General features: G+C 45.6%; 3 protein-coding genes across 6 annotated transcripts in view; 2 read left to right on the top strand and 1 right to left on the bottom strand.

The window, feature by feature from the left end:
* Positions 1–23,965, bottom strand: part of LOC136617486 (zinc finger protein 84-like) — a 522,213-nt gene that overhangs the window by 402,041 nt on the left and 96,207 nt on the right. The window lies entirely within an intron of this gene.
* Positions 1–23,965, top strand: part of LOC136618030 (gastrula zinc finger protein XlCGF66.1-like) — a 461,032-nt gene that overhangs the window by 22,007 nt on the left and 415,060 nt on the right. The window lies entirely within an intron of this gene.
* The window catches only part of LOC136617972 (zinc finger protein 300-like), a 94,406-nt gene that overhangs the window by 13,753 nt on the left and 56,688 nt on the right, over positions 1–23,965 (top strand). Inside the window, exon 4 of one of the 2 annotated variants that reach the window (XM_066594296.1) lies at positions 16,956–18,103. The exons of the other annotated variant lie outside the window; for it this stretch is intronic. Within the exon in view, the coding sequence (XP_066450393.1) occupies positions 16,956–17,695 (740 nt within the window). The 3' untranslated portion in view covers positions 17,696–18,103. Of the gene's footprint in view, positions 1–16,955; positions 18,104–23,965 lie in introns of those variants that run through there. 2 annotated transcript variants of the gene reach the window in all.

The raw sequence follows: 23,965 nt of genomic DNA on the forward strand, positions 1-23,965 counted from the left end.
TAACAATCGCCATCTTGTAACCTCAACAATCTTTTACCCATTGTCACCTGCATAAATACTCTCCACCAGGCCTTTGCAAATTTGAGCGGTCGTCTGTCAAACAATGTGCTTGCACTATCATCCAACACATTTTGTTTATATAACTGCTTGTCTAAATGGCCAATGGGACAACATCATTTAATGTCCATCAATCTCTTTCTTTGTCTGTACATGCTTTCTACCTTTTACAGCTTGCAACTATTTTTTGCTGCTGTGAACATCCTATCTACATCATCAATTTTAAAGTTAGTGTTACTCATTATTTAGGCTAAAAGCAGCTTGTACCGGCAACTACTTAGCAATATTTTGCCCAAAGTAATTAAAATAACCCAGAGAATAGACTTCCTTATCTCAAGAAACCATCAGATCCTCATCAAAATTTGGTACCAAGATAAACACTACTAATAATGATGAGAACTATCTGATGTGTAAACAACAATTTAACAGCACATAGCAACAACAAAGTGAAGTCATAAAACAGGGTTCTTCAATAAACAAGTGACCATTTAGCAAAAAACCTTTAGACGGATATTAGTTACCCAATGCTTGGCATGCAGAATGGGGTACGTACATTGGAGGAGAATATATCCTCACCTTGGTTTATTGTAGCATGTCCCCATTGTTGGCATCCGCCAAACCTCGTACCTATTGGTTGGGGTCGTATTTCCAGGAACACTTGTCAGTACCAAGTCTGGCGCCAGATGTTATGGCAATAATATATTCCAGCTGAATTCACTGCTCCAAATTAATTCTAATGAGAAGTAGCATGCATGCAAGGTATCTGAGTCTGACTCTATGTTAGTGAATCACCAGTACACCTCTGGTTTATTAACATCATAACGGTTTAGATATAGTGGAAATGATGCATCAGCAGGAATACACGCCCCCAGAGAATCATAGGAACTCATGATTGGCTTAGTATGTAATCCTCTAATGATTAACATATGTTAAAGCCTTAAAGTGTATGTTGCCGTTAAACATGCCATCTCTAACTAAGTAAGAAGAAATCAAACTTGTACTGTGTTAATTATCCAAGTAGCTTTTCCTTATCAGTGGCGGGGGCCGCGCTATCAGACAGTTTTTCTCTGGGAAAGATGTGAAGGAGTGTATTACAACATTCTGCTTGCACATACCAGTGTATAATAATGAGCACGTTAACCACTAAGCTGCCAGCTATTTACTCAGAAAGTAGATATATACATATACACACAGGTGTTTGACTAGGCTGATGTAAGAAACCTAAATACAGAATAGAATACATATATTATAACTATAACAGTATGGCTTCTCCTTAGGGAGAGCACCTAGTGAGGAGCCTGATAAGGCAATGCATGCTCCTCTGAGAAATGTATACAAAAGGAAAGGTGCTCTGCATTGAATAGAAACAAAGAAGCATACATGGCTTCATAAGTCTCCTCTCCAGGTGCTCTCTCTAAGGAGACGTCATACCTTTCCTGACCCGCAAGCAAGGAGTACACTAGCTGTGGAAGCTCCTGCTCAGGGGCATATTATTTCAGTAAAACTCCACTAACTGCCCAGTGTTTACTGTCTGTAGTGGCTTTTCTTCCTCCCTGGACTTCTGTGCCCAGGAGAGAAGCAATGAGAGATAGGGCTGGTCACAGTCTAGATCCATCATCGTGGCTCTATTCCTGGGTAACGACCAATGAATTCCCATCCAGGAAAGGGAAGCCTTCAGGTGCTGTTAGCCAAAGCACAGGAACAGATTGGACTGAGCGGACCTCAAGCTCTGGTGCTAAAGATTTTCTTCCAACACAAGCTCAACAGCGCCGAAGAGGAACGCAGAGGCTGTGATGGCAATAAGCTTGTGAAGCCTGAGAAGACCAAGGACCAACCACTGTACATGGCCAAAGAAGAAGGGAGAGGGAATTCAGGGAGATGGGAAGAGAGCAGACATCTGTTGGAGACCCTCTTTAAATCTCAGACTATGTAATATGGGATTATTTGATTTCAGTAGCTATATCTAAATCTGCTTTACAAAAGCTACTTGCAAACAAAGGAGCCCAATTATTAAAATATTCTAACGCTTTCAGCCACGCTGGAAATTAAAATAAATGGGCACTTGGACTGCAGTACCAAATCACAGAAGTGCAGCGACCCCGCGAACAGCAGAACCCCGCCAAAATGCCACTGGGGATAAGCAGTCAATGGCTCATAATGGCATAGCCCCTTTAAAAATGGCTGCACTAAAAATTGCTTCTTAGAATGTTAAAAGTCAGAATGTAAAAATATCTAGAAACGATAGCAAGTGGGCATCGCCTTCATCCCGGAGCCCCGTCTGATAGAAACGTAGAGCAGGAAACCCCTCCAAGCACTGCTAGAGCTCTTCGAGTATTAGAAGCCAAGCTATTGCTATAATCCTCAACAATACAACTACAATTACTGATCCACAGAGCCAATGTGTCCTTTTAACCCTTCCAAGACCAGCAATGTTTCTGATTTCTGCTTTTCAAGAGCCGTGACTATTTTGTTTCCCCATTGCCATGTCAGGGCTTTCTTGCAGGCGCAGTTGTATTGTGTTTAATGGTCCATATCATATATTGAATGGAACAATTCTGGTTATTTGGGGGATTTTGTTTGACAGAGTTTATGGTGCAGTAAGAATAACCTGGTGGGTCTTTGCAATTACAGCAATTACCACCTTAAAAAGATAGAAACGTGCAATCTGTGGCCACATTCTGAGCGCCATGATTGCTTTTGTGTCTGAGGGTTTGCTTTCTGCAGTGACGCTGCTACCATTTTAGGGTACATACTGCATTTTGACCAATTTTTTGAGGGAAGACGTGGCGACTTTAAACTCTCCCACAATTCTAGAACTGTGGATTATTATTCTTTTTTACAGCATTCCCAGTTTGGGATAAAGACTCTGATATTTTAATAGTCCCACTTTTAAGAACATTGTGATAACCATCATGATTTTTATAGGAAGTTTTTTTTTTTTTTAAATAGAACTCTTAATGATGGTTGTCATAATATTGGACATTGGGAGAGATTACTATGCTGTTCTTATACATTTAGTCCTGCTTGGGGACTTTAACTCGTACAAAATACTGAAGTACTTCTGCACTGCGGTGTATTATACTTTTCATTGTTGCTTATTAAGCCTTGTTGAGCACAGCCAACACTCACTGGATATGAAGCGTGCGAGAACACTGCTCCTCCATTATCTGGGTATGAGAAGAAACTGCTCATTAAAAAACTGTAAATAAAATCCACAAGATCACTTGGTTTCTCTTTCTGAGAACGATCACATTGTGCTCTCCTTGATCACATTTTGCTCTCCTTGATCACATTGTGCTCTCCTTGATCACATTTTGCTCTCCTTGATCACATTTTGCTCTCCTTGATCACATTTTGCTCTCCTTGATCACATTGTGCTCTCCTTGATTACATTTTGCTCTCCTTGATCACATTGTGCTCTCCTTGATTACATTGTGCTCTCCTTGATCACATTGTGCTCTCCTTGATCACATTTTGCTCTCCTTGATCACATTTTGCTCTCCTTGATCACATTTTGCTCTCCTTGATCACATTGTGCTCTCCTTGATTACATTTTGCTCTCCTTGATCACATTGTGCTCTCCTTGATTACATTTTGCTCTCCTTGATCACATTGTGCTCTCCTTGATCACATTGTGCTCTCCTTGATCACATTGTGCTCTCCTTGATTACATTGTGCTCTCCTTGATCACATTTTGCTCTCCTTGATCACATTTTGCTCTCCTTGATCACATTTTGCTCTCCTTGATCACATTTTGCTCTCCTTGATCACATTTTGCTCTCCTTGATCACATTTTGCTCTCCTTGATCACATTTTGCTCTCCTTGATCACATTTTGCTCTCCTTGATTACATTTTGCTCTCCTTGATCACATTGTGCTCTCCTTGATCACATTGTGCTCTCCTTGATCACATTGTGCTCTCCTTGATCACATTGTGCTCTCCTTGATCACATTGTGCTCTCCTTGATCACATTGTGCTCTCCTTGATCACATTGTGCTCTCCTTGATCACATTTTGCTCTCCTTGATCACATTTTGCTCTCCTTGATCACATTTTGCTCTCCTTGATCACATTGTGCTCTCCTTGATCACATTTTGCTCTCCTTGATCACATTGTGCTCTCCTTGATAACATTTTGCTCTCCTTGATCACATTGTGCTCTCCTTGATCACATTGTGCTCTCCTTGATCACATTTTGCTCTCCTTGATAACATGGTACCAAACGTTTTTTGTTTTAGTTTTTGGAATGCAGTAATTCAAAATGGAGTCCCAGAATAAGATTTTGGTTACACATTGTTATTCTTTATGTCACTGGTTTCTATAAAGGGGTTACATCTGCATCCCCAAAACTGGGTTCAGACCCCCGGATGGAGCTATAGGGCTCAGCTGATGAAACAGAGACCATTGGATCTCAGTGTCTGAAGCTTTATGTTCGTTTCTGGCATTTTGAGCTGGATAGAATAATGTGGTCCTCTCACGTTAATCCTGTTTTTGGGATACAAATGTAACCCCTGACCAGTAATGTAAAGAATGAGGTGTGAATGCTCCTAATATATACACCCTGCCATTTTTTTGCCTATTACTCTTTATGATCCTTTGACCCCTCAGATGGACCCCGGTAAATGTAGTGGAGAGGTTTTAGGGCCTTGGTTTCATATGGGTAGCGAAGCTAACAATTAGACAATATTGGAGCGCGGTTACTATGTATTCCCCGCTCTTCTACAACTCCCTCTCCTGGACATTGCCATGCGGTAAATGGTAGTGCACCAAGTTCATCCAACTAATGCTGTAGGGACCCACGAAAAAGAGGTGAAGTAGCTCATTGAATTCTACAATGTAACAACCACATGTTCATAAATACTTCTGAGAAGTGATAGATCAATGTCTAATATGTGAAAGGAGCCTCTTGGTGGGAGGACAGGGCACTGACAGGTTAGTGTCTGGGTGTCTGGCAACAGCTAGCAGTTCTGAATTCAGGCCAGCTGGTACTGTTAATTGTGGAGAGGGGCTTCTTCTGACCCAGGGCACACATTCCAGTACAGCGGTACATAAATTCATAGAAAGCATGGAAGGCCTGGTGACATGGCTGCGGTGTAGTGGACAGAGGCTTGCAGCAAGAATTAGATGGTGGTCCCAGCGGGATGCTCATCAACTTTAATAAACAGACAATATAAAGGAAAATTCAGACATAACAGTCTAAGGAGAAGGCATTACCGACCCCAGGAAAATGGCTGCATCCTGCCGACATTGTGGTGTGCCGGCATCTGGGCGAAGGATCTAGATTAGAAAGGCGTAGACCACAAGGATGAAGTCTACGCAATAACATAGTTCCACAATCGGGTTCACCACTCCCCCATGATTGTTTTATTACCCTTCGATTCTGCAGTGTGGCGCAGGCTAGTGAACAGCAAGACTAGTACAGGCTCCTTGTTGTCCTAGTGCTGGCTATATAGAGTGTGACCCCATTATTGACCTGCCCACATCTTCCTCACGTGATCCTTCAGCCCAATCCAAATAAAACTATAGAATAGTGTTATACAGTAGGGCATTACAGATCCTAACCAGCAGAAGGTAGACTATGATCACTGGTAAACAAAAAAATCAGGCCTGTGGCTTCATGAATCAAGTATATATCTGCGTATTTCCACCCCTGCTTGAATTCAATTAAGGAAGTTGCATAAAAACGGTAGTAAGTGAGTTGTGTGACATTTTGTGAAAATTATCTGGATATTTGATATTTTTGGATGGAATGATGAAGCTGACCAAATTTCTCCATTGAGATACCATTGGAGGGCGTCTATCCATCTCATCTGAATAGCCTTGCACAAATGAAATAGGGTTTCACATAGTAGTATACAGGTATAATGTCATCCCTTCCTCTTCAAGACTGGGTAGGCAACTACTTCTTCAAACTAAGAAGTAGTTGGTACCAAGATCCCCACTACCTGGCTAAGTAGGGCTGTCACCTTGGCCAAAGGTCTTCAATCCCATTACAGAACCATATTACCTTTAGAAAATTAGCATTTGGCACCACGCTGTAAGGAGCAGTTTGTTCTGGGGAAAGCAAAAGATGATGGCTTTTCTTTTACAGCCGCGATGAAGCAGGAGATGAATGTTTACTTTATTGCTGGGGAGAAGGAGAAGTTCAGCTTGCATTGACAGCTGTCTGTGGCTGGAAAGGAACACGGACGGTATGCTGTCCAGATAATACACTGGTTGAGAGCAGAGCACCTTCTCAGTGTGACTAGGTTATTCAGGGTAGGGTTACACGTGAAGACATGCATACTAGGCATTACAACTAATATCAGTCTCAGTCAATAGTGGCATCAATTACTTTGCACAGATCGTTACCATATTTAGTAACCGACTCATTAATAGATCCTCAGTGTGGAATCCCCTTTCTAAAACTGAGAATGCTGGTCATTAAGAATATCTATTGGCTAAATGCTGATTCGGTGGATTCTTCTGTAGCAAGTGTATTGTTAGTCGGGGGGTTTTGGTCATGGCTGTTTGCTCACCCTTACTATTACCATAGCAGCAGTTGACGGATGTGTGGCAGATTCTGCATGCTGAGCACAGAGACCATGCTTCTTACCCAGCACATGTGTTGCAGTACACTCTGTATTTATCAATATATCTTTTGGTTAGACCCCTCCCCCACATATCTAGTGCTGGATCTGCCAGAGATCAATGTGCTGATTGGACGAGTCTTTTTTGAAGAATGTTGTCTGTGTGATTTTTATGAACCATGTCTGCCCCCCCCCCCCAACGCCCCCCCACACACACACCTTTTTTTAGAGTTTTTCAAAATAGTGAAATACATAATCCCTTCCAAACTGCTTTACTGTTAATATTCTATCCAGAATCTATACAACACTAGGGGGCAGTATGCCGACTTCTGTCTTCAGGGTATTCATATCACGAGAGTCGATTTATGTTTAGAGAAACGGTCTTGCCCTCATTCTCCTTTTTGATTGGAGGGAGTGTGAAGTACAAGGGAGGGGGAGAGACCTCCCAAATAGCAAACCAGAAAAAGTCTGTTTTAAACTTTGTTCAAGAAATCAAAATGGCCAAAACTCAGTTGCCGGGTTTGAGCACTTAGGGACAATCTGTCCTACCTGCTATGGTGATTCCCTAATATGACCACGAACTTGGAGATGCAGATTGAATGCGGGGTGGATGCCCGGTGGATCTCTTGTTGGCATCAATGATCCATCCAAGGGCAGGAAGTCCAGCAGCACTTGACACAGTTGATTATCTCCATGCTTCATCGATAATTCGTGGGTGACAAATCACAGTGAGATCGCTTTCACGCAGCTGAGAAAACACAAGACGCATTAATCTGAACCCCATTCTTTTACACAGAGCCATATACATGAGTCATTTTTTTTCTCTGTATCTTATCGCGGTGCAGTAAAAATAAATCGCGGCGTGTCCTATCTTTAGATGTTCCGTTGGAATGCTTTGCCCAATGTTTCCAATAAGGCCAGAAAACATCACACAGCATGCGAGGTGCATGTGAGTGCGATACAAGGGGAAATGCGAAACACTTTCCAATCGCAACTGTAGTGATGGGAGATGACATTACGATGCCTGGCATCTGTGGTTACCTCGCACGTTGGCACGCGCGATATTGGGCTGAATTGACTCTCCTGTGTGAAATTAGCCTGATGCAGACTTACTAATACCGTCTGAGAAACGATAATGCATTGCAGTACAGAAGCATTGCAGTGTATTCACAGTGCGACCATGGCAGCGCAGATTCAAGGCCCCTCATTTGTTGTGCACTTTCACGTTTGGTATCATTGCATGTGTAACAACCCGTCCAAAAAGTTTGCACACTTTTTATATTGCTCAGCAAACGCTAAAAATAATGTTGTTTTTTGTTCATTTCACCTCCTAAAAAAGCTTTAAAAGTAGAGATGAGCGAGCACCAAAATGCTCGGGTGCTCGTTGCTCGAGTCGAACTTTCCGCGATGCTCGAGGGTTCGTTTCGAGTAACGAACCCCATTGAAGTCAATGGGCGACCCGAGCATTTTTGTATATCCCCGATGATAATCTGCAAAACCCAAGAAAGTGATGGGAACGACACAGCAACGGATAGGGCAGGCGAGGGGCTACATGTTGGGCTGCATCTCAGGTTCCCAGGTCCCACTACTAAGCCACAATAGCGGCAAGAGTGCCCCCCCCCCCCTAACAATTTTTACTTCGGACAAACCCTCATTAGTAAGCCACACCTTAGCTAAGCACCACACTACCTCCAACCAAGCACAATCACTGCCTGTGAAGTCCATGTGGACCCAAAGCATGAGTGGCTCCCTGGAACCCACCGGCGGTACATAAATAAATCCCATTGCAGTACCCTGGACAGCAGAGCTAACGTCAGATTAAATACAGGTGGGCTTCGGCCCACACTGCATGCCCCAGTCAGACTGGGGTTCTTTATAAGTAGACACATGCAGTTACAACTCCGTGTGGACCGACAGCATGGGTGGGTCCCAGGAAGCCACCGGCGTTACATAAATAAATCCCATTGCATTGCCCAGCATAGCTGAGGTAAAGTCAGATTAAATGCAGGTGGGCTTCGGCCCACACTGAATGCCCCAGTCTGACCGGTAATATGTACCTTAACAGTAACCGCGTTGGTGGTAATGTGGTGGTGACTGCGGACCTAGTAGTGCGGTTTTATTTAGTTGGTTTTCGGAATGTTGCCAGGATTAAGTGGGCTGTGGCGGGGGGATGGTGGGGGGGCTCTCTTATTGTGTTGTTAAAGGTGAAATTCTTGGACTGCCACCAGACAGACCAATGCAAAGGTATTTGGCAAGAATGTTTTCATTGTTGGAGGAGGAGGAGGGGGATATTTTTGAGGCAGTCCGTGGTTATATGCACCTTAACAGTAACCGTGTTGGTGGGAAATGGCCTCGCCGCCATCATGTCTTTGGGAAGCCTCCGTTTCCACACCCCAGTGACATAGCATTAGCAGTGGTATAGGCAGAGCCCAGAATTAGTAACATTTCAGCGGTAGCATTAGGGACAGGCCCCAGTAACATTTCAGTAGCAACAGTATAGTCAGACCCCAGTAACATTTCAGTTCCAGAAGTGCAGACAGACCCCAGTCACATTTCATTGGCAGCAGTGCAGACAGACCCCAGTAACATTTCATTGGCAGCAGTGCAGACAGACCCCAGTAACATTTCATTGGCAGCAGTGCAGACAGACCCCAGTAACATTTCATTGGCAGCAGTGCAGACAGACCCCAGTAACATTTCATTGGCAGCAGTGCAGACAGACCCCAGTGACATTTAATTGGCAGCAGTGCAGAGAGACCCAGTAACATTTCAGTTCCAGAAGTGCAGACAGACCCCAGTGACATTTCATTGGCAGCAGTGCAGACAGACCCCAGTGACATTTCATTGGCAGCAGTGCAGACAGACCCCAGTGACATTTCATTGGCAGCAGTGCAGACAGGCCCCAGTAACATTTCAGTAGCAACAGTATAGACAGACCCCTGTAACATTTCAGTTCCAGAAGTGCAGACAGACCCCAGTAGCATTTCATTGGCAGCAGTGAAGACATACCCCAGTAACATTTCAGTAGCAACAGTATAGACAGACCCCAGTAAAACTTCAGTTCCAGAAGTTCAGACAGACCCCAGTGACATTTCATTGGCAGCAGTGCAGACAGACCCCAGTAACATTTCATTGGCAGCAGTGCAGACAGACCCCAGTAACATTTCATTGGCAGCAGTGCAGACAGACCCCAGTAACATTAACGTAGAAGCAGTATGGGCAAAGCAGCAGATTCACATTTCCCTGGCAGCAGTGTAGGGAGAGTACAGCATTTGTAACATTTCAGTAGTAGCAGTATAGACAGGCCCCAGTAACATTTTCGTCAAAGCAGTATGGGCAAAGCAGCAGATAAACATTTCCCTGGCAGCAGTGTAGGGAGAGCATAGTATTTGTAATATTTCAGTAGTAGCAGTATAGTCAGACCCCAGTAACATTTACGTAGCAGCAGTGTGGGCAAAGCAGCAGATTCACATTTACCTGGCAGCAGTGTAGGGAGAGCATAGTCTTTGTAACATTTCAGTAGTAGCAGTATAGACAGGCCCCAGTAACATTTACGTAGAAGCAGTATGGGCAGAGCCCACTATTTGTTACATTTCTGTTATAGCAGTATAGACATGCCCCAGTAACATTTCCGTTGAAGCATTATGGGCAGAGCCCAGTATTAGTTGAATTACAGTAGTAACAATATACACCAACCAAGGTATAATTTCAGGAGCAGAAGTATCGGCAGACCGAAGTAATATTTCTGTTGCAGAAGTCTAATCAGACCCCTCAAGCGTTACAGTGGCAGAAGTATAGGTAGGCAGAACAGAGTTACATTTCTGTAGCAATAAGTGTAGGCCAACCCCAGACACAGTGGTGTACCATGAGTGCAGGCGAAGCCCATAAAAATTACTTGGATTACATTGTAGGCGAGGGCCCGAAAAATTGGTGTACCAAGAGTACAAATGTACCCCAGAAAAATTGCCCATGCCCAACCCAGAGGGCAGGTGAAACCCATTAATCGCTTAGCTTAATGTGGCTTAATTTGTAACTAGGCCTGGAGGCAGCCCAGTCTAAAAAACAATAGGTTCAGGTGGAAGTTTCAATGCTTTAATGAGAATTGAAACAGATAAATATTACTTAGAAAAGTTATATGAGCCTTTTGGCCCACAGAAAAATTGCCCGTTCGCAGTGATTACGTGAGGTTTCAGGAGAAGGAGGACAAATATAATACACAGATTGACAAAGTTCTTTAGGTAGCGCTGCTGTCCGCTGGTGGAGAAGAGAAGTCTGGGGAAATCTAGGCTTTGTTCATCTTGATGAGTGTTAGCCTGTCGGCACTGTCGGTTGACAGGTGGGTACGCTTATCCGTGATGATTCCCCCAGCTGCACTAAACACCCTCTCTGACAAGACGCTAGCCGCAGGGCACGCCAACACCTCCAGGGCATACAGCGCGAGTTCGGGCCACGTGTCCAGCTTTGACACCCAGTAGTTGTACGGAGCAGAGGCGTCACGGAGGACGGTCGTACGATCGGCTGCGTACACCCTCACCATCTTCTTACAGTGCTCCCTCCGACTCAGCCTGGACTGGGGAGGTGTGAGACAGTCTTGCTGGGGAGCCATAAAGCTGGCAAAGGCCTTGGAGAGTGTACCCCTTCCTGCGCTGAACATGTTGCCTGATCTCCGCGCCTCCTCTTCTACGTGGCCCTCGGAACTGCGCCTTCGGCCACTAGCGCTGTCAGATGGGAAGTTTACCATCAGTTTGTCCACCAGGGCCCTGTGGTATTGCATCACTCTCAAACCCCTTTCCTCTTCGGGAATGAGAGTGGGCAGGTTCTCCTTATACCGTGGGTCAAGCAGTGTGTACACCCAGTAATCCGTAGTGGCCAGAATGCGTCTATCATGAGGGTGACGAGAAAGGCATGCTAACATAAAGTCAGCCATGTGTGCCAGGGTACCTGTACGCAAGATATGGCTGTCCTCACTAGGAAGATCACTTTGAGTGTCCTCCTTCTCCTCAGGCCATACACGCTGAATGGATGAGAGGCAAGCTGCATGGGCACCCTCTGCAGTGGGCCCAGCTGTCTCTTCCTCCTCAGGCTCCTCCCCCTCCTCCTCCACGCGCTGAGATATAGACATGAGGGTGCTCTGACTATCCAGCGACATACTGTCTTCCCCCGCCTCCGTTTCCGCCCGCAAAGCCTCAGCCTTTATGCTTTGCAGGGAACTTCTCAACAGGCATAGCAGGGGAATGGTGACGCTAATGATTGCAGCATCGCCGCTCACCATCAGGGGGGACTCCTCAAAGTTTCCAAGGACCTGGCAGATATCTGCCATCCAGGCCCACTCCTCTGTAAAGAATTGAGGAGGCTGACTCACACTTTGCCGCCAATGTTGGAGTTGGTATTCCACTATAGCTCTACGCTGCTCATACAACATGTGAAGCGTAGAGTTCCACCGCGTGGGCACGTCGCAAAGCAGTCGGTGCACTGGCAGATTAAACCGATGTTGCAGGGTGCGCAATGTGGCAGCATCCGTGTTGGACTTGCGGAAATGTGTGCTGACCCGGCGCACCTTGCCGAGGAGGTCTGACAAGTGTGGGTAGCCTATCAGAAACCGTTGAACCACCAAATTAAAGACGTGGGCCAGGCATGGCACGTGCGTGAGGCTGCCGAGCTGCAGAGCCGCCACCAGGTTACGGCCGTTGTCACACACGACCATGCCCGGTTGGAGGCTCAGTGGCGAAAGCCAGCGGTCGGTCTGCTCTGTCAGACCCTGCAGCAGTTCGTGGGCCATGTGCCTCTTCTCTCCTAAGCTGAGTAGTTTCAGCACGGCCTGCTGATGCTTGCCCACCGCTGTGCTGCCGCGCCGCGCGACACCGACTGCTGGCGACGTGCTGCTGGTGACAAGTCTTGATTGCGAGGCAGAGTTTGCGTTGGAGGAGGAGGAGGAGGAAGGTTTAGTGGAGGTGGCATACACCGCCGCAGATACCAGCACCGATCTGGGGCCCGCAATTCTGGGGGTGGGTAGTACATGAGCGGTCCCAGGCTCTGACTCGGTCCCAGCCTCCACTAAATTCACCCAATGTGCCGTCAGGGAGATATAGTGGCCCTGCCCGCCTGTGCTTGTCCACGTGTCCGTTGTTAAATGGACCTTGGCAGTAACCGAGTTGGTGAGGGAGTGTGCGATGTTGTGTGAGACGTGGTCATGCAGGGCTGGGACGGCACACCGTGAAAAATAGTGGCGACTGGGGACGGCTGCCACCGCCATCATGTTTTTGAGCGCCTCAGTTTCCACCAGCCTGTAGGGGAGCATCTCCAGGCTGATCAATTTGGCTATGTGGACATTTAAAGCTTGAGCGTGCGGGTGCGTGGCGGCGTATTTGCGCTTTCGCTCCAACAATTCTCTTGGCGACAGCTGGACGCTGCGTTGAGAGACAGTGCTGGATGGGGCCGAGGACAGTGGAGGTGAGGGTGTAGGTCCAGGCCAGGAGACGGTCGTGCCTGTGTCCTGAGAGGGGGGTTGGATCTCAGTGCCAGGTTGGGGCCTAGGCGGAGAGGCAGTGGCGCAAGCCGGAGGCGGTGAACGGCCTTCATCCCACCTTGTGCGGTGCTTGGCCATCGCATGCCTGCGCATGCTGGTAGTGGTGAGGCTGGTGGTGGTGGCTCCCTGGCTGATCTTGGCGCGACAAAGGTTGCACACCACTGTTCGTCTGTCGTCCGCCGTCTCAGTGAAAAACTGCCACACCTTAGAGCACCTTGGCCTCTACACGGTGGCTTGGCGCGAGGGGGCGCTTTGGGAAACAGCTGGTGGATTATTCGCTGTTGCCCTGCCTCTATCCCTGGCCACCCCACTGTCTTTTCCAACCTGTCCTGTGGCTGCAATTGCCTCCCCCTCTGAAGACCTGTGCCCAGTTGGCTTATCACACCAGGTGGGGTCAGTCACCTCATCGTCCAGCGGCCCTTCCTCCGAATCCTTTATGCGCTCCTCCCTCGGACTTACTGCCCTCACTACTACCTCATTGATAGACAACTGTGTCTCATCGTCATCGTCCTCCTCACCCACTGAAAGCTCTTGAGACAGTTGCCGGAAGTCCCCAGCCTCATCACTCGGACCCCGGGAACTTTGCAAAGGTTGGGCATCAGTCACGACAAACTCCTCCTGTGGGAGAGGAACCATTGCTGCCCAATCTGGGCTGGGGCCCGAGAACAGTTCATGGGAGTCTGCCTGCTCCTCAGAATGTGTCATTTTCATGGAGTGAGGAGGCTGGGAGGAAGGAGGAGCAGCAGCCAGAGGATTCAGAGTTCCAGCTGTGGACGGCGTAGAAGACTGGGTGGTCGATACATTGCTGGATGCACTTTCTGCCATCCACGACAGTACCAGCTCACACTGCTCATTTTTTAATAAAGGTCTACGACGTGGACCCAAAAATTGCGGTATGAAGCTGGGGACCCCAGAAACTGTCCTCTCTCCTACTCCCGCAGCAGCCGGCTGCGATTCACCTGGACCAGGAACTCGTCCTATGCCCACACCCTCACTTGGGACTCCGCGTCCTCGACCGCGTCCACGTCCTCTGCCCCTACCCCTACCCCTCAGCATGCTGGATTAAGAATCGAGCAGAGACAGAGCGGTGTAAAAATGTTTGTGAATTATTGCCGTGCAGTTGGTGGCTGCCAGCGGTAATATAACGCAAAATGAAGCCAGAGATAAATTATAAGGAAGGCTGCCCGCAGGCCTTGCTGTGCACTATGCAGTTTGGATGGACGTGAAGTCCCACAGGCCACGCAGGCACATGCACTGGGTAAGCGTTAGCCGTAAAAAGGATTTTTTTTTTTAATCTCCTTATTTTACTCTGCAAATGCAGGCTGAGGCCAGGCAGTGTGTATTGCACTTTCAATCTATGGGCGTCGGGCAGACCGTGAACTTCTGAGACAGCACACAGTATAACAGAGCGTTGTAGAAAATGTGTGGTTTCTTGTCGTACACTTAGAGGCAGACTGCAGTGAGGCAACGCAAAGTGCGGATAGAAATATGTTTAAATGAAGGCTGCACGCAGGCTCTGCTGTGCAATACAGAGGTACTACAACTCCCAGCAACCACAGAGTTAAATGCACACGGTCACAGGTTGCCCTAAGAAGAACCATTGGGGTACTTGTGACAGGATTCTACACTACCACTGTCCCTGCCTGACCAATACTGCCCCTATACTGAAATACAGACTGCAGCCTGAGAACGCTATAGCCTGCACGCCCGATATACATAAAAAAAAAGTGCAAAACTGCTTCCAGCAGACACAACAGTAATGCACTAGGTGAGCTGTGGCCCTAAGTAGGACCGTTGGGGTTCTTGAAGACGCTAACACTGTCCCTATAGCAGCAGCAGCATCAGCAGCACTGTCCCTGATCTCTCTTAGTGTGTGTCTGTGGCGAGCCGCGGGCGGGGCAGATTTAAATACTCGGGGGTCACTTGATTTCGCCAGCCACTCACTGCAGGGGGGTGTGATAGGGTTGGAATGCCACAGGGGGAAGTTGTAATGCCTTCCCTGTCTTTCTATTGGCCAGAAAAGGGCGCAAATTTCTCAGGGAAGGAAATGTAATGGAGTCGAGTGCCGCGTGGTGCTCGTCACGAGTAACGAGCATCTCGAACACCCTAATGCTCGAACGGGCATCAAGCTCGGACGAGTACGCTCGCTCATCTCTATTTAAAAGTGATCGGAAAAGCAGTGTGTACCCCAAATGAAAAACTACAGCTTGTTACGCAAAAAACAAGCCCTGCCCATGGGAAAACAAGTAGAATTATGGGACTCTGAACTTGGTGATGTGAAAAAAAAATTCCATAAAAAAGGGGTTTAAAGCCGCCGTCACATGATCGATAAAATCACACGAGATTTGTGTGTTTTGAGACGCACAAATCTGGTGCAAATATGTACGCAATTCTTTTGAATGGGGTTAGGCACATGAGTGATGGTTTCCCCCGTCATCACGATGCCATGCTATATGAGAAACAAATCACAGCATGTTCTATCTGCTTGCGTGGTCTCGCATCGCTTCCCCATTGCTCTCAAGTAGGCCAGTGGCAGCAGCGCCTATTGAAAGCCATGGGAGAACTCTGGGATCCTCTGCTATGGCTGTGACCGCCCGTCCGGGAGATCCCTGCTTCCCCGAAGTGATGCAGGGCTGTTTTCGCATGAAAACGCCTCACATCCATGGGGATTTCACATGGTGGGGAGCACAATATGGGGGTGGGATTCACGGCCGATATTGCGCTCGCCCATGTGAAGTCATTCTAATTGAGTGAAAGTGGAAAAAACAAAATGTATCATTTTAGTATTGTCGTAATCATATCGACCCACAGAAAAATGTACAATGGCCGAAGTGCTCTATTTTTTACCAGTCCTCCAAAAAAAATTAATACATTCTACAATACAGTATATATGTACCCCAAAATGGTGCCAATAAAAACTACAGCTCACCAAGCAGAACACAAACCTCATAAAATAAAAAAGTTATGGCTTTCAAAAAGCAAAGATGAAAATCCCCCAAAAATTGTTATGTCTTTAGGTCCCAAATAGGCCCCCTCACTAATAGGTTAATGTTAGTCACTCCATGGTGGAACCTCTTCTCATCTCCTGGTTTTCTTCCTATGTTCCCTCCTTACGCTTACCTTCACTCTTTGCACTTTTCTTTACCTTATGTCCTGCTGCCAAACAGTGAGATAAATGGGGTTTATTGCAGGTACAAATATCAAAAACTCCTCTTGGCCTCATTAATGCGCTGTAAGCAAAAATACTGTGAAAACAAAAACCGTTATCTTGAAGTGTTCCTTTATTTTATTGTATGTTGTCAGGTCATTCTTTTGAATTTAAACAAAAGCATGTCATGCATAAATTAATCTCCGCCCGATCAGATGTTAGGTGTGATGAGAGACACCTGGACATTGGATGGTAGAGTTGCTGAGGCACCCATATGATGAATAGGACCCATCCAAGTCCTCACTGGGTTTTGTATGGTTACCATGATTTACAAGTGACTCTGCATGCCTGATATCAAATCATTCGGGAAAGAGCAGAGTCCAGGACTTTGTCGCCGAGTGCAGAGCGGAGTCTGGGACTTTGTCGCCGAGTGCAGAGCGGAGTCTGGGACTTTGTCGCCGAGTGCAGAGCGGAGTCTGGGACTTTGTCGCCCAGTGTAGAGCGGAGTCCGGGACACTCGGGCAGTTTTTGTGGTAGTTTTTTCGACCACAGCCAGGATTGGACATGTGTTTATACATTTTTCTAATTTCGGGACGTGATATTTATCCACTTTGTGGTTTTAAATACAAAGTAACAATCTTTTTTAATCCTACCAGAAAATCCCAGTGCGACCTCTGAGGGAAACTTCATGTTATCGGTAAATTATAAAGTAAAAGTTGAAGATATCGTGCCACGCTCTTCAGGAGAAAACCTCATTACCTTTAACATACCTCCAGGACTTCACAGTACAGATCCATCATATAATTCTCCTAATCATGAGGAAACCTCTCCTGACCTATCACAGGTTGTCACCACAAGTGCCGGTCAGACCGTAGAGAAAAGGTTCCAATGTGGTGAATGTGGAAAACCATTTCAATCAAGCTCAGTTCTTTTTACTTACCGAAGTCGTCACATTGGAGAGAAATCATATTCATGTTCAGAATGTGGAAAACTTTTTACAAATAGATCCCATCTTATTACACATGAGAGAAGTCACACAGGAGAAAAGCCATATACATGTGCAGAATGTGGGAAACGGTTCACCAATAAATCGAATCTGGTCAGACATGAGAGAAGTCACACAGGAGAGAAGCCATATTCATGTTCTGAATGTGGGAAACGCTTTACCAATACATCAGATCTTGTTAAACATAAGAGAATTCACACAGGAGAGAAGCCGTATTCATGTTTAGAATGTGGGAAATGTTTTATTACTAAAGCCAAACTCAAAGATCACCAGAGAAGTCACACAGGTCAGAAGCCGTATTCATGTTCACAATGTCAGAAATGTTTTACACATAAATCAAATCTTGTTAGACATGAGAAAAATCACACCGGAGGAGAGAAGCCGGTTTAATCTCTAGTATGTGGAAAATGTTTTACAAGGAAATCGAACTTTGAAACTGACCAGAGAATTCACAGAGAAGAAACCAGAGTATTAGGAATGTGGGGATTAATATCAGAACAAAATTGAAAAAATATTTTTAACCCATCAGTTATTCAGAAACATTAAACATCCCATATTAGAGATTATTTTTGGATGGAATCAGCCTGGATCTTCTAAACACAGAAATTCTATGTACCTGAGGAGACCTGTGAGCGGGATCTGTGGAGAAGTGTCGTGGATAAAAGGAGAGAAGATCCTGGTTACAGCAATGCTGAATTGTCCCCATGAACCTTCTTATTACTGTAATCATAAACTACCCAGACTGCAGGAGAATCCGGAGGGATGATGAATAAAGCTAGTTGAACCTTTGTTTTATAACATGTGGACATATTGGTATTTGAACCTCAGCCATAAGGAAATACAGATAAAGCTGATGGAACTGATCAAAAACTATACATCGAATCTTTAATTAGTTTTTAAAAAATCACATCTTTAATTTCCTTCTGTGACTCCAATTCCTAGTGCTGCCCCTTTGCAAAAACACTCTCATGCGCAGACCTTTCTTGCAAGGCCTCAGTCACACTTATGTATGTTGGTTGATATTTTGTATCCTTATTTGTAAGACAAAACTAGCAGCGGGTCCAAAACACAAGACATGAAGGTCTCACTGTTACACTTTTCTCTGAAGGTTCCGCTCCCAGTTTCGGCTTACAAATACTGACCAAAATACACAAGTGTGACTGAGGCCTTACTGCCCGCTACATCTTATGTCTTATGGGAGATTCTGTTTTCCACTCTTGGTTATATTTTTCATTCCCTTTGGGCTGTCAGGGTTCTCTTGATGCATTAGTGAATATTTCCACTTGGAAGTCTCCATAATCTTCAAGGTTAATTCATCTAGATAATCTAGAATATAGTTCAGATGATACAAAAGTCACAGCTTTAACAAAATACTAAAGTATGAAAAACTATAATAAAATACTAAACTATGGTAAAATGAGTTGAGGTTTCAGATAAAACTCAGTGCATGGACTGAACTCCAGAGTTCTTCTGTCTCCAGGACAGAGTGTGTGCCTGTCCTCGTCAGTAGTGAGAGGCAGAAATGTCCTCTTCAGACAAAGAACCTAGATTTTGTCAACTCCCTCTTCTCTTGCCCAAACTGGTCTGGAAGAGACGGAAGTAGAAGAACATCTGTTTTCCTGTTTTTCTTGTGTCTCCTGCAAAGGAGGACAAAGAAAAGGATAGAAAAAAGGGAGGGAGAGGGAACAGGGAGTAGAGGGCCACCCATCCTTCCAAAAAGAGAGGAAAAAGCAGCTTTCCAAAAGTATCTCAGAGGAAAAGAAGGATTTAAATGAATGTTAGTAAAAAGGGATAATATAGAGATTCTTTTCCACTTCCATGAAGAACATGTATGACCATTTTTACATCCCCTGCTCCCCAGTATCTTGATGGGATTAAGAACCAGGCATTGACTTGGCCATTCAAGGACCCTCCATTTCCTTTTCCAGATGTTCCTTGGTGGGCTTACTGGTAGATTTATGGTCATTGCCATATTTCCAGATCTACCTTGAGCTGAGCTTCAGTCTTTCTGACAGATGGTCTAACTTATCATCAAGCAGCCTCTGGTACTAGGAAACATTCCTAGTGGATCCTATGATGATAGGCAATCCTGATGTAGTTGAGTAGTCTCAGACCAGAACATCTCAACACCGTCATCTCAGCTCAGTATCAGGGTTTTTTGGTAAATTTGTCTTCTGGTCTTGCCGCCAAAACTGATAAAATGTTGAAGATTGTTGAAGAAGTTCTGTTGTTTGCCACTATGTGTTCGTGGGTGAATTGTAGTCTAACTCTGATGTTTTTCTGGATAGTACAGAGATTTTCTTCTTGAGCATCCCTATTGTGAATCCATCCCTTATAGTCAGAGTAGAGGGCTGCTTTACCTTCCAACCATCACTATGAAATGGTAAAAGCTCCCCTAAAAGTGTCCTTTATTGGGTGAAAGAAAAGTGGTGGAGCTAGTCTGTGGGTGGATGTATAAAGCTCCTTTATGAATAGTGGTACAAGTGCTACTGGCCAGATGTGTAACTGTACAAGACAGGTCAAGAAGTACACAGTGGGAGTGGGAAAAAAATGGCTCAAGCCATCAACGACTCAAAAAGATGATGATGATAAAATAATACAACATTTTATTATATGAGGAGTAAAACCATCAGACAAACGTGTTTAGAAGAAAAACCTCTTTTTCAGTAATTGCTGGGGCAAGACATGCTGGATGGCTATGGTGAGTATTTAGGTTGCCATGCAAGTGTAGATATCTACACTTCAGACACCAGGAGCCCCACCTGCAGCCTGGTCCTCTCCCTATGATTTCCATATTGGCATGTAAACCTAAATACTCACAGTATGCCGAAACAAAAACAAAAAAAGATCCTCCGCGCTCCTTAAACCAGGCGCCGCATGGTAACCACCAATAATGAGAATTCTTCTTTTAGTCCAACAAACAAAACATAAAATTCCATGGATGCAATGCATTTCGATGCTATAAGGCGTCGTCATCAAGCATAGCAAACCGCTAACATAACATACATTTATATAGTATTTTTTAACTTTATTTTCTTTATTAAGGAAAATTTGCACAGTACATAATAAAATCATATGGTAAACAAACTCGGTATTGCAAATAGTACATACTGTAACTTGCTTGAACGTAATAACATAACATTTTCCTTGTACATTTTTTCTTTTGGGTTGCGATAAACTTAAACAATTAAACTCAAACCGTCTATGCCTATTGGATAAATTCTTTATGAGATGGAACTCTGCGTTTGCTATTTGCTTAGTAAATGGGGGCACAGGAGAGCGAATGGGGGGTGGGGGGGGTGGGGGGTGGTATGGAAAGAGGGAACATGAGTCTGGGAGTTCATTCTACAGATAAAGTGGAATTGGCATCCAGCCAGATATCCCATATTTTTTTAAATTTGTTTGGGCAGCCTCTGTTTTGGTAAATAATTTTTTCGTAGGAGATTACTGTGTTCACCGACCGAACCCAACATGAGATCGTAGGGATTCCCGCAGCCATCCAATAAGTAGCTATTGTTTTACGCGCCAAGAATAAGGTCTTCTGCAGGAAGGTGCGGGTGTGGTACGGCCATTCCTCTTCCTCCAATAGGCCAAATAGGATCGTCTTAGGGTCCATCCCAATATTAAGGGGGGATGGTAGTAGTGAGTTTATGAAGGATACAATCTCAGACCAGAATCCATTTACCAGGGGGCAGTCCCAAATCAAATGCCAGAAGTTAGCTTCTGGCTGGCGGCATCTATGGCAGGAGTTTGAGGAAGAGTTGCCCATTTTATATAGACGGCTGGGTGTGAGGTATGCTTGGTGGATAATATATAGCTGGATCAGTTTATTGTTGACTGCAGGGGAAACAGAGATGGGATTCGGATATATCTGTCCAGTCCTCCGGTGTTAAGGACGGAATGGCTGTCTTCCATCTATCGTAGGCTGAGGGCGGGTTATGGTCGGTTTTGGCTGAAAGGAGGTGCGTGTAGAGCACCGAGATTAGGCCCTTGGGTCCCTGGGATCTGAGGATACCAATTGTGGGGTATTTGGATATGTTTGTGGAGGTAGGTGGGAATTGGGAGTTCAGGGCGTGCTGCAACTGAAAGTATCTAAATAGCTGAAGTTGTGGGGACTGTGTTTTTTCCTGCAATTGGTTAAATGTGAGGAGACTCCCGTCCGTATAAACGTCTCCCACCGACACCACCCCAAAAGACCTCCAATATTGGGGGTCTGGGACCGACTGCAAGGCCTTAAGGCCGGGATTGTTCCATAAGGGGAGTTCACACATTACTCCTTTGTACTGTTGGATGGCCTTAGCCTCCTTCCACACCTTTAAAGCTAGTTTGTGAAGTGGCAGTATATCGGGGGGGTTGGTATGTTCTGGGAATTCCAGGAAATTTAAAAGGTTGTTACCTTTTACTTGTTTTGCCAGGTATTGGTCAGCGATGGGCATTTCCCGTTCTAGGAACCAGCTCCGGACGTTGCGTAGCTGTCCGGCTAGGTAATATACGTGCAGGTCTGGGACCGCCATTCAAGCCCGCTCCTTCGGTCTTTGTAGGGTCGAAAGACTAAGCTTGGATCGTGTGGAGTTCCAAATGAAAGATGTAGTGAAGGAATTGAGGGCTTGAAAGATGCGTTTGGGTACAATTATTGGCATATGTTGTAGTATATACAGGCATTTAGGCTGAATCGCCATCTTTATCAGGTTTATACGGCCAGCTACCGAAAGCGGTAATTTGGCCCATCGCACTAGTTTATTTTTGACATTTCCGAGCAGTGGGTCGATATTATCTTTTATGGCGTTGTTTGGATTTCGGGACATATATATTCCCAAGTATTTGAAAGTGGAAACCACGGCTAGGTTGTATCTGGCGACACAAGGGTCTATTATTGGGTCGAGATTTGTATATAGAATTGTGGACTTGGGCCAGTTGACATGTAAGCCCGATAGGTGGGAAAATTTGTCAATTTGGGTCATAGCGTGGGAGAAGGAGGTTATAGGGTCTGACAAAAATAGGATTGTATCATCCGCATATAAGCCCACTTTACTTTCAAGGCCCGCCCATTTAATGCCAGTTACTTCAGGGGTGCTTCTCAACCGGATTGCCATGGCTTCAATGGCTATGGCAAATAGTGCCGGGGACAGCGGGCAGCCCTGACGGGTGCCTCTTGCGAGGTGGAACTCGGTGGATGGTATGCCGTTTACTATCACGTTGGCGCTTGGCGATTTGTAAATGGTTTTAACCCATTGTAAGAATTGGGGGCCAAACCCAAAGCGAACCAGGCAGGCCTCGAGAAAAGTCCACTCCAGCGAATCGAAGGCCTTCATTATGTCTAATGAGACCAGTGCCCAGGGCATGTTAAACTGTTTGCCCAGTTGAATTGCTGTCTGTACTCTCCGTATGTTGATTGTTGTGGATTTTCCTGGCATAAAGCCGGTCTGGTCAGGGTGTATGATGGATAGGATTACTTGATTTAGTCTTGTGGCCAGGAGTTTTGTTAGGATTTTGGCACCGACATTTACCAGGGATATGGGCCGGTATGAGCTACAGTCTGTGGGGTCTTTGTCCGGTTTCAAAATGACTATAATAGATGCTCCGTAGAACGAGGGCGGAAGGGATTGGTCTAATTGGGCCTGTTGCAATGTTTCTAATAGCAGCGGGGCCAGTTGTTCGTCATATTTCCGGTACATTTCAATCGGGAGGCCGTCCGGGCCCGGGGCTTTATTAGGTGCCATGTCTCAGATTGTCTGCCGTATTTCGTCTAGGGTAATTGGGGCCTCCAGGAACTCTACCTGTTCTTCGGACAGTGTTGGAAAGGTCAGGTCACTCAGGTAGTCTAGAATATCTGCCTTTGTAAAATTTGTGGGTGAGCTATACAGGTTAGCGTAGTATTCTTTAAAACGATTTGTGATGGCTGGGGCGTCAGTCAGCTCCGCACCATTTTGATCTTTTATCTTAAGGATTGTGTTTAGGTGTTTCTCGTGTTTAATCAGATTGGCTAACAAATGGCTGGATTGGTTACCTAGTTCGAAGTAATATTGCTTCGCAAAGAATAACTTGCGTTTGGCCTTAGCGTGGACTTGGTGTTTGTAGAGGCGGGAACAACTGAGCCATGCTTCTTTGTTAGAGTCCGTGGGGTTATCAGTGTAGGTCTTTTCTGCCTCAAGTGTCTTGATTTCTATCTCTCTGTCCGCCTGGGATGTCGTTTGTTTGATATATGTAATGGCTGATTTAAGGAACCCCCGAAGGTATGCTTTAAGGGTATCCCATCTCAGGGCCGGGTGGGTGTTGTTATTGTGGGCATCTAAGAAGAGGGATATGTGGAACGGAGTTTGGTCGTCTGGGCCTAACAATTTGAGCCAAAACGGGTCTAGTTTCCAGGTAGGCAAAATTTTGAGTTGGGGAAATTTCAGTGTTAGGAGTATGGGACTATGGTCCGATATTCCCCGCGGACAATGTGCTATATCTGAAAGATATACTGCCACCTCCGCGGAGCTGAATATATAGTCAATTCTTGAGAGGGAGTTCTGGCCGGGGGAGTGGCAAGTATATTCCAGGGTGTCAGGATGGTGTAACCGCCAGAGGTCGACCCAACCCACGCTCTCGGTTATCTGTCGGAGGGAGGAGTTAGTGCTTGTATTTGTGTTAGCTAGGACGTAGAATTTGTCTTTGGTC

The sequence above is a fragment of the Eleutherodactylus coqui genome, chromosome 1 (assembly GCF_035609145.1).
Source record: "Eleutherodactylus coqui strain aEleCoq1 chromosome 1, aEleCoq1.hap1, whole genome shotgun sequence".
Lineage (NCBI taxonomy): Eukaryota > Metazoa > Chordata > Amphibia > Anura > Eleutherodactylidae > Eleutherodactylus > Eleutherodactylus coqui.